This window comes from Camelina sativa, chromosome 9 (genome assembly GCF_000633955.1).
Source record: "Camelina sativa cultivar DH55 chromosome 9, Cs, whole genome shotgun sequence".
NCBI classification, from domain to species: domain Eukaryota; kingdom Viridiplantae; phylum Streptophyta; class Magnoliopsida; order Brassicales; family Brassicaceae; genus Camelina; species Camelina sativa.
In genome coordinates, this window is record NC_025693.1 from 32,696,678 (window position 1) to 32,707,774 (window position 11,097).

The 11,097-nt window shown below is 37.6% G+C and overlaps 3 protein-coding genes, 1 long non-coding RNA gene and 1 other non-coding gene across 5 annotated transcripts; 4 read left to right on the forward strand and 1 right to left on the reverse strand.

The window, feature by feature from the left end:
- On the forward strand, nucleotides 17-853 carry LOC104713697. The gene is made up of 3 exons (XR_755675.1): nucleotides 17-125; nucleotides 222-373; nucleotides 577-853. It is a non-coding gene; the product is annotated as an uncharacterized LOC104713697 (long non-coding RNA).
- LOC104713699 (protein NETWORKED 2D) lies at nucleotides 2,194-5,553 on the forward strand. Its single transcript, XM_010430876.2, has 2 exons — nucleotides 2,194-2,443; nucleotides 2,588-5,553. Exons 1-2 carry the CDS (start codon nucleotides 2,350-2,352, stop codon nucleotides 5,245-5,247), a joined length of 2,754 nt encoding a protein of 917 aa, XP_010429178.1. The 5' UTR covers nucleotides 2,194-2,349; the 3' UTR covers nucleotides 5,248-5,553.
- LOC104713700 (nicotinamidase 1) lies at nucleotides 5,817-7,245 on the reverse strand. The gene is made up of 5 exons (XM_010430877.1): nucleotides 7,012-7,245; nucleotides 6,696-6,879; nucleotides 6,477-6,610; nucleotides 6,181-6,366; nucleotides 5,817-6,069 (listed from the first exon to the last, which is right to left on the reverse strand). The coding sequence occupies exons 1-5, from the start codon at nucleotides 7,159-7,161 to the stop codon at nucleotides 5,989-5,991; spliced, it is 735 nt and encodes a 244-aa protein (XP_010429179.1). The 5' UTR covers nucleotides 7,162-7,245; the 3' UTR covers nucleotides 5,817-5,988.
- On the forward strand, nucleotides 7,323-7,395 carry TRNAA-CGC. The gene has a single exon. It is a non-coding gene; the product is annotated as a tRNA-Ala (tRNA).
- Nucleotides 8,083-9,815, forward strand: LOC104715906 (UDP-glycosyltransferase 91A1-like). The gene has a single exon (XM_010433273.2). The coding sequence runs from the start codon at nucleotides 8,173-8,175 to the stop codon at nucleotides 9,586-9,588; it is 1,416 nt and encodes a 471-aa protein (XP_010431575.1). The 5' UTR covers nucleotides 8,083-8,172; the 3' UTR covers nucleotides 9,589-9,815.

Genomic DNA, 11,097 nt, shown 5'->3' on the forward strand with positions numbered 1-11,097 from the left:
CAATTAGTACTTCTATAGAGAAACACACAATGAAAAATTTATTGATTTTTTTTTCTCTGTTCTGGTTTTGATTTTTTTTTCAGGGAACCCAACTAACGGAAGAGAACGAGCGACTTGGCATGCAAGTACGTACTTTGATACAGTTTTCGAATTTTGCAGTTATTGTTTTTTTTTCTTTGGTTTAGTGTTAAACTTGGAATATATGTTTGGTTACGGTGTAGATATATAATAACGTGCATGAATCCGGTGTTGATGAATTGGAGAACGCCGCCGTGTATGAGGAAGGACACTCGTCAGAGTCTATTACAAACGTCGGGAACTCCAACGGAGCTCCTGTTGACTCCGAGAGCTCCGATACTTCCCTTAGACTCGGGTAATTAATTAATTTATTACCTTTTTCGTTTTATGATTTAACAATTTTACATTATTTTCTGAAAAATAATCTAGAAGATATAAAAGAGTATATGCACTAAATTACCATATGTTGGGGCATCTATATGCAATGCTAAAAATGAATGATCAAATCACCCAAAAAAAAGAAGAAGAAAACTGATTTAAATGTTTGGTGTGGTGCAGCTTACCATATGGTGGTTAGAGATGGAAACAATACAAAGGAGTTGATGGTGGAGTGAGGAGAGTGATGTAAATCTTTTTAACTCGGTAATAACACAAGAGACAATATGTCTAAATAGTAAAAATTCTCTTATGTTTGTTTGAAGGTTTTTTTTTGGTGGTTTTCACTATATATTATCTCTCTCTTCACTCTGCATTTTTGGTTTGTGACGTCGTTTGTCACAACCAAATTGTATGGACATGGTAAGTTAGAATATGAGATATTATAGAACTTAGATAATTCGATTTATCCTTTTCTTAGTGGAAACTGAGGAATTTTCAAAAGTAGGCTATGATCTTGATTATAATACACTTAGGTAAAAAATACGATCGTGAGAATGATTCACAATGTCGACACGCCAATGTCCTCATGAGTGGGCTTCTGTGGTTCAAAACCGAATTTCTTGTTGTTGGGCTACAATGTTCAACGTCAAAGTCGCTAACATCTGTGGTAGAGACAATATCAATATGGAAATGTTGTGTACTAGTGTATCTATTAGAATCATCAACGGTGAAGATATACAGTTGTTTTGCGTTTTAAAGATAATTAGGAGGTCATAGGTCGGGGCTCATACATTTTCATATATTCGGGACATGTTTCAATAATTTGTTTATACCAACTCCCACACAATGTTTGTGACATTTAAAAAAAAAAACTTTAGGCTATTGTTCCAATCGAGTGGGTGACCTCTCTATTTAAAGTTTTGATGTTTATTTTTTTGCAATTATGTTTATTAGTACCATAAGATGCCATCAGGAGTTAAGCTTTTGGTATTAGAAATAGGATCCTAATGATTTTTTTACCGTATGGTGGTTTTTGAATGAATAAAAACTTGAGGAAGAAAAAAAAAGATGGAAACAATATTGGTGTCATAAAAAAGATTAAAACTTAACTTCAAGTTTTATGTGAGGTTTAAACTTTAGACTTTAGAGATCCTTCGGAAAGAAGGTAACTCGTCGTCGGATCGTGACACACCGACCGACCACCTTTGACTGGTTCATCAAAAACGTGTCCGGTTTTATGGTTAAGCCGTCAAGATTCAATGATTAAAAAAAAGGCTTTAACACCTTTTTCTGAAAAAAAAACGGACCAAGACGACATTTTCACATTCCTCTTTTTTTCTCCATTAATTTATTATGTTAATTCTCACTAAGATACTTTCTCAGATTAATTTAATTAAAAGAAAATTTTATATTTCTGACATGTTCTTCTATGTAACGTATGGATGATACAGAAGAAGAATAATCGGATAGAATGCTTCCGACTTCCTCCGACCACGACGCTGGCACTATAACATTGGTACACAACACAACACACATGACATTTGTAATGAAACTTTATTACCAAAAAAAAAAAAAAAAAATTAAACAAAATTCAAAATCTCTTTTACCAAAATAAGACCGAGGTTTGCTCCCACCCATGATCTCTCCAAAAGCAGATTCAGTTGTAGCACGTTCTTTCCTCAATTTCTGATTTTTGATTTACAACCAAATTAGACCCTTTAAAGTTTTCTTTTGTGGGTCTATCTAAATTTTTTCTCTTTCTTTTTTCACATATTAAGATCTAGAGAGAGAGAGAGATAGAGAGAGATAAAAAAGGGTTCACACACACACACACACACAAAAAAAAAGTTTCAAGCTTTTTTTTTTCTTTTCTCTGTCTCTGTTTTTCTGGGAATTTGAATGAATAAGATCAGAAGAAGAAAAGAGTTGAAAAAAGATTAAAACTTTGCAACGATGCTGCAGAGAGCTGCGAGTAATGCGTATTCTTGGTGGTGGGCGAGTCATATCCGTACCAAACAATCTAAATGGCTCGAACAAAACCTTCAAGGTCTCTCCTTTTTTTCTCCCATCCATCTCTTTATATATATGTCTTTGATCGTCTGGTTTTATCATAAAGTTGAGATCTTTCTGATCTTTGATCTAAAAAAAGGATGTTTGTACAATTTTGAAATTATGATGGAATTTTTAACAGATATTGAGGAGAAGGTGCAATACGTGTTGAAGCTATTACAAGAAGATGGTGATTCGTTTGCGAAGCGTGCGGAGATGTATTACAAGAAGAGACCCGAGCTTATTAGCTTCGTTGAAGAATCTTACAGAGCTTACAGAGCTTTAGCTGAGCGTTATGATCATATCTCTACAGAGCTTCAAAACGCTAACACGACCATCGCTTCTGTTTTCCCTGACCAAGTCCCAAACTTTGCTATGGATGATGATGATGGCGACTCCATGTCTAAATTCTCCAAAAGATCATCGAATGCTTCTTCTTCTGGTGCTAATGTCCCCAATGTTCCTAAATTGCCTGTTAAGGATTTGAAGACCGCTGTTAAAGTGGCTACAAAGAAGCTTCAGCCTAGGAAGTCTATGAAGTATACTGGTGGTTCTACCAATGTGGTTGTTAAGAGCTCGGGTTTGAGCAAGCCTGAGGCTATGGGGGAGATTGATAAGTTGCAGAAAGAGATTTTGTCTTTGCAGACGGAGAAGGAGTTTGTTAAAAGCTCTTACGAGATTGGTTTGTCTAAGTATTGGGAGTTTGAAAAAGGTATTAAGGAGAAACAAGAGAGGATTTGTGGTTTGCAGGATGAGTTTGGTGAGAGTGTTGCTATTGAAGATGATGAAGCTCGGAAACTGATGACCGAGACTGCGATTAAGTCATGTCAGGAGAAGCTAGTGGAGTTGCAGGAGAAGCAAGAGAGGTCTTATGAAGAAGCTAGAGAAGAGCATGTCAAGATTAAGGAGTCTAAAGAGAAGCTAAGATCTATGGCAAGCCAGTTTCTAGGTGACGAGAGTGTCTTTGCGAAAGACGATGGTGATGAAGTTAGAAGAACAGAAGAGTTGGAGCATGAGATCAAAGAGATGTCTAGGAAGAAGAAAGAGTTGGAATCTGTAAAAGAGAAGATTAGAGAACATTTTGAGTCTGGTGTGAATTCCTCGGACAACGCGACAGAGATGGCTGAGAAAGTCGATGAGCTCGTGAACAAAGTGATTACCTTGGAGAGTGCGGTTTCCTCGCAAACTGCTTTGATACAGAGATTAAGAAACGAGACCAACGGTCTGCAGACGCAAATCAGTACTCTTGAAACCGACAAGGCGTTGTTAGCAGACGACAAGAGTGATCTGAGGAACAAGCTCAAGGAAATGGAGGAGAAACTCAAGGCATTGCAGGATTTGGACAGAAATGTTTTGGACAAGAGTAGCAATCTGCAGACATCTTTTGATGAAGCTTGTCATAATCTCGATAACCTCTCTGGTGGGAAGCTGGACGATGTGAAGCCAGAGAGCGAGTCTGATAACTTGACCATGAATATAGAACAGGATAAAAATTTGGAAGCTGAGGAGAGGAAATGTGATGTTAGTGAAGAGACAGAGGAGAAGAAAGGAACATCCGAGAAGAGTGTAAAATTTGAACAGACCCGCGATGCGACAATAGAAGCAGATGATGCAATCATTTCAGAAGCTGTTTTGGAATCTACTGAAAAAGTAGATTCCGATTTAGAGAAGCAAGCTGCATCTGACAAGACAGATTCTGTTGTTGATAATGTTTTGGAGAAACAAGCTGCATCTGACAAGACAGAGTCTGTTCCGGATAATGTTTTCGAGAAGCATACATCTTTCAATGGCAAACAAGAAGAGGATCAAAATGAACCAGATTGGAAAGAGATGTTCATGAAGGGAATGGAAAATAGGGAAAAGCATTTGCTTACGGAGTACACAACTATTCTCAGGAACTACAAGGATATGAAGAAAACTTTGGATGACACGAAAACAAAGATGAAGACAGAGAACGCGACAAAAGATGATGAGATCAAGCTACTAAGAGAGAAGATGAGCCTCCTGCAGAAGGGTCTTGGAGACAGTAACGACTTGTTGGAAAACCAGATGTCAAACGACGACTATTCCATAGGGTTCATGGCTACAGAAAACGAGAACATGTCTCTGGTTGAGGAACAGTTCAGGTTGAATATTGATGAGCTTCTAGAAGAGAATTTAGATTTCTGGTTACGTTTCAGCACAGCATTTGGACAGATACAAAGCTACGACACTTCGATCGAGGATCTACAAGCCGAGATATCAAAGCTCGAGCAAAGGAAAAAGCAAGATGGAAGCAGCACAGCGAAATATGCACTGAGGTCAGATGTTCGACCACTTTATGTACACTTGAGGGAAATAAACACAGACTTGGGTCTCTGGCTGGAGAAAGGCGCATCCTTGAAAGAGGAACTGAAATCTAGATTCGAGTCCTTGTGTAATATACAGGATGAGATAACAAAAGCCCTGAAATCAAGTGCTGAAGACGATGATTTCAGATTCACGAGCTATCAAGCTGCTAAGTTTCAAGGTGAGGTGTTGAACATGAAGCAGGAAAACAACAAAGTGGCAGACGAGTTACAGGCCGGGTTAGATCACATCACCATGCTTCAACTCGAGGTTGACAAGACTCTAGGGAAGCTGAGCGAGGAGTTTGCTCTAACAGGTTCAAAGAAATCCGACCTTGACCTGCAGCATTCGGATAGTCGCTCAAGAGTGCCCTTAAGGTCATTCATCTTTGGCTCCAAACAGAAGAGAGCAAAGCCATCCATATTCTCCTGCATGCATCCCTCACTATATAGAAAGATGAAGACTTCTACATAGGTAACATTTACATACTACATGCCATCCAGAGATTTTAATTGATTCATATACTGTAATTTATCAGATTCATGGAGGATTTGATTCATTTTGTGTCCTTTTTTTACCTGTTCTTCCCTGGGAATACCATTCCCTCTTCTTTTTGGTTTGCGAGATTGAAACAATAGTTTTGTGTGTTGGTTTTTTTTATAATCCTTTTTGAGTATTGTAGATTGATTGTTCACAGTTTGTAACTGGTGAAGCAAAAGGAATGTCTTCAGGCTTTTTACATTTTATTTTTCTTCATCAAAGTTTGTATGTTCAGAACCATTACAAGAAAACAGAGTTTGTAATTTTATGTATTATTTCATTATGGCACAAAATTAGACAATAGTTCTCCAACAATCTGACGAGAAATACTAGGACTGTAAGAGACTAAGAGCCATTATCTCCCAATAAACCCAAGAGTATACTCAGACTGAACTTTTCATTCTGAAACAGTTTTGCAACAATCCTATGAGACTATACTAAGATCTAAGAGCCATTGGTTCTCAAAAACTCTGTGTGAAACTAAAATCAGACCAGACATTTCATTTAGACAGATGAGAAATCATATTATTTGCATTCTGAAAGAGTCACACGAGTTGATTTCATCAGAAAACAAGCTTCATAACCAATTTTACAAGAAAAAAGAGGCCTACTCAACAAATTATTGAAATATTGGAGAGTAAGAAATGTTATGTTTTATATAGGAGATAGTGTATTTTAAGTCTCAAATGAGATTTCAGAGACTACCTTAGCCCCTCTTCCTTTAGCCATGTATAGACCTACATGGTGCATCAAATCCTGACACAAATAAAAAGAAACACAACAGAAGAATAAGAAGATGAACCGAAGTGTCAAGTCACTAGAAACAACTGCTGATTACAGAAGCATCAAACTCTTTTCTAATAATACCTGAGGATGAGCCTGAGCGCCTTTGATGTCTTTTGCAACATGAAGAGGAAGGTCAAAAGTAGCACAGCCACGTGAATACACTACCACATCTTCTAGAGGACTAAGAACACCGTGGTTTCGAGCAGAGAGCGCAGCAGCCACAAAATCAAACACACATATGTCTGTACATATACCTACAACCAGAATCTTTAGATCCCCCAAAACATAGTAGAGTTCAAGTAAGTTGAAGATATGCCTAAAAGCACTAAACTTGTTCAACATAACTAATCAAATCATCAAGAAAAAGAAAAACTTACAACTTTGATCTGTGTTTCCTTAACCCAATCAACAAAAACATTAGAACCATCTTTCTCCATCGAACCCACAAACCCATTAACACAATCCTTCCTCCTAAGAGTGACACAATCCTCACTCTCAAGCCACTGCAGAGCTGATTCATTAGCCAGAAGAAGAAATTCCTAAACTAGTTAACAGAATTCTAACAAAAAAAAGTCAATGAAAGAGCTAAAGAGTACCAGGAACAAGTTTAGATTCTTCAGTCCCTATAATACAATGAGGAGGATACGGGTGCTCAGGTATATCAGGATGATGAGAGTCAATAAACGCAAAAACTGGCCATTTCCGTTCACAGAAGTCTCTAGCAAGCTTTGCACTTTCCTCTACCATCTTCGATATCTGTTCATTAGGCTCTGTTGGAGCCTGCAAAAAAAGTCAAAACAACTTGACTGAGGGCAAAGCAATATCACAAACACACATTAAAGAAACAACTAAAGTTACAAACTTTAGATGAAATTGAAGAAAGATCAAAGAGTTTTATTAATAAATCCAAACCATATTGCCTGAGCCAACTGTGCAGAAGCCATTAACAACGTCAACGATGACGAGACCAACGCTCGAGTCTCGATTCAGAACAAGAGATTCTTCTTCATCCACTGGAATCTCCTTCTTCAGATAATCGAGTAACGTTTCGTGATTTGCCATATCGGTACGGGTCTAGATTCTAGAAGAAGAAATTGAGAAAAACTGAGATCAAATTTTTCTAAAGTAGACGAGACAATGTGAAACAAGTTTGGTCTTGGTCGTGTGTTTTTGTCTTTAAGGTTTAAGATTTAAATATTACTCATAATGTTGATATTTCAATTGGGGGTGTAGCTCATATGGTAGAGCGCTCGCTTCGCATGCGAGAGGCACGGGGTTCGATTCCCCGCACCTCCAATTTGTTTTTTAAAATTCTTTCTTGTTCTTTGTAAATCGATCAGATTTGGCCCATATAATTGTGTAATTCAAATGACTTTTCGAATTACACGAAAGCCCTTCATAAATTTACAGTTTTTAATCATACCAACCTAACTTAATCTCAGCCGTTCATCTTACCTACAACATCTGTTTTCTTTCACAGTCAAACAAACTATATAACTGTACTTATTACAAATATCCAAAAAAGATGACAAATATCTTTTCGCTTTCCTATAAAAGGTGGTAAGGTGGAATTATGTGATTAATCCCTTAAACGATTATCTTAGTCAAATGGTCCTTACTTACTGCCTGAGTGACTACGACAAACTTTTAAAGCGAAAGATGTAGATGAAACCAAAGTATCTCCACATAGTCACACTCACATACCACATGGCAATCAATGATAGTCGCGTCGATACTACCTGAGTGACTTTGACAAACTTGTAAAGACAAAGATACATATGGCCCAAAGCACGTCCAAGTGACAGTCAATGCTTCATGCATGGTTAGCTTTCGCCACATATATTGTTCCATATTTGAAACCTCTAGTTTTAGTATACACCACACATCTTATCATCCTAAGTCAAAACTTAATCCCAGCTGTTCATCTTACCTACAACGGGAGATTATATTCTATTTTCACTTTCAAAATATAATAAACTTATTCTTCTGTGACAAAAAAAAAAATATATCTTTCTGCTTGTCTATAAAACCAAAGACTTAGTTCTGTAGTCGAGCGATTATAACAAAGTAACAATGACAAACTTGAAAGACAACGATGGAGATGGAACAAAGCTTCACGTGGCCATGTTTCCATTCTTAGCCTTTGGTCACATGGTTCCATACTTGGAGCTCTCTAAGCTCATCGCTCAAAAGGGTCACACCGTCTCTTTCATCTCCACTCCACGTAACATCGACCGCCTTCTCCCACGGTTGCCGGAGAATCTCTCCTCCGCCATTAACTTCGTCAAGCTTCCACTTCCCGTCGTCGGCGACAACAAACTCCCGGAGGACGGCGAAGCCACCACCGACTTGCCTGTTGAACTTATCTCTTACTTAAAAATCGCTTACGACGGGTTGAAGTCTCCGGTGACGGAGTTTCTTGAATCTTCCAAACCAGACTGGGTTCTTCAAGATTTCGCGGCGTATTGGCTTCCTCCGATCTCTCGCCGCCTTGGAATCAAGACCGGTTTCTTAAGCGCTTACAACGGCGCGACGCTCGGGATTCTGAAACCGCCGGGGTTCGAAGAGTACCGTACTTGTCCGGCGGATTTCATGAAGCCGCCTAAGTGGGTTCCGTTCGAAACTCCGGTGGCTTTCAAGTTATTCGAGTGCCGGTACATTTTTCATGGATTCATGGCGGAGACCACCGAAGGAAATGTCCCCGACATCCACCGTGTCGGCGGCGTGATCGACGGCTGTGACGCCATCTTCGTACGGAGCTGTTACGAGTATGAAGCTGAGTGGCTAGGAATGATACAAGATCTTCACCGGAAACCTGTTATACCGGTGGGCGTTTTACCACCTAAACTGGAAGAAAAGTTTGAAGACACCGACACGTGGCTGACTGTTAAGAAGTGGTTGGACTCTCGGAAAGCTAAATCTGTTGTTTACGTAGCTTTCGGTTCAGAAGCTAAACCGAGTCAAACGGAGCTGAATGAGATCGCTCTCGGTTTAGAGCTTTCCGGTTTACCTTTCTTTTGGGTGTTAAGGACTCGTCGTGGTTCGGGGGATACCGAACCGGTCGAGCTTCCGGAAGGGTTCGAAGAGCGTACGGCGGATAGAGGAATGGTGTGGAGAGGTTGGGTTGAGCAGTTGAGAACATTGAGCCATGAGTCGATCGGTTTGGCCCTGACTCATCCCGGTTGGGGAACGATAATCGAAGCTATCCGGTTTTCTAAACCGATGGCGGTACTGGTTTTTCTGAACGACCAAGGATTGAATGCTAGAGTCATCGAGCAGAAGAAAATTGGATATATGATCCCTCGGGATGAGACAGAAGGTTTCTTTACCAAAGAAAGTGTTGCCAAGTCCCTAAAATTGGTCATGGAGGAAGAAGAAGGGAAGGTTTATAGAGAGAACGTGAAGGACATGAAGGGAGTGTTTGGAGACATGGATAGACAAGATCGTTATGTGGATTCGTTCTTGGACTATCTTGTTGCTCATCGTTGAATTTTTGAGCATGGAGTCTTCTTTGATTCCAAATGGCAGGGTCGGTTGAATGAACTTATGAAATTAATAATAATCGAAATTTGATCTAGTTTTGGTACGATTATCATCAAGTTTTTCAATGGTCAAGTTTTATTAGTGATGAGTGTGCTTTTACTAGTGATGAGTGTGCTTTTGTCTCATGTATTGAAAACACATTAGTGATAAAAGAACTTCCATTTTCATTCGAATTGTGGTATCAAAGACTATCCAAAAAAAACAAGAGTACAATGTTCATCCTCATCACTTCCATCTCCACCACATTCACATTTTCTTCTCAAGAAACCATAGGGTGGGTGTGATTTGGTTGGGCTCTAAGTGGAAAAAGGGCCATTTCATACACGTACACATCTCAAAAGTACGAATTGCTGCCTGTACAAACAAAGAGTGCCAATTTAGACATGTACCCTAATACATTTCTAATTCCATACCTGTACTCACAAAATCGAGCCAATTACAAAGTCCACGTTAACGGATTTAAGTCAACCGTTAGAGATGCTGACTCAGAATCCACGTGTATGCAAAACGACGCCGTTTTGATACGTTTTCCTCGCAAAAAAATTTGTGGACATTCTACACTCGGGGAGATTCGAACCCTCAATCTCGAACATTACTAGCATTAAACTTAACCAATTGATCCCACAACAACACTCGTTAAAATCATACAATTATATTCTTATAAACCTAAGGTAGCATCTAAAATCGAAGAAAAATGTGGGATAACCACACTCCAGTAGGTCGAACCCGCGTCCTCAGTTTTTAATAGCAAGGACGTAACCAATTGATCCAACAACATCACTCGGTTATATCACACAATGTTATCCTTATAAAACGAAAAGAAATCTAAGTCCCAATTAAAAAACCAAAATCAATTTTAGTGTAACTAAATAATTTTATTTTATTTTCTCAAAAGTTTTTAATATGAACAGATGTATTAAAGTAGATGTAATCTAAAAAATTTAGATTAAAAATATGAATTAATTAATCTAAATTAATTAATCTAAATTTTTTTATATTAATTATTTTTTTAGATTAATTTTTAATGAATTAAAGAAAAAAATGAATTAATTTTTTACGATTAATTAATCTAAAAATTTTAGATTAAAAATGAATTAATTTTTAATTAATTAAAATTACATTTAATTAATTAAAATTTAGATGTAAAAACATGTCCTATTGAGAACATCTGAGGACGTTTACATTAAAAGATATATCCTATTTTTTTCTTTAATTCATTAAAAATTAATCTAAAAAAATAATTAATCTAAAAAATTTAGATTAATTAATTTAGATTAATTAATTCATATTTTTAATCTAAATTTTTTAGATTACGTCTAATTTAATACATCTGTTTATATTAAAAACTTTTGAGAAAATAAAATCAAATTATTTGGTTACACTAAAATTGATTTTGGTTTTTTAATTGGGACTTAGATTTCTTTTCGCTTTATAAGGATAACATTGTGTGATATA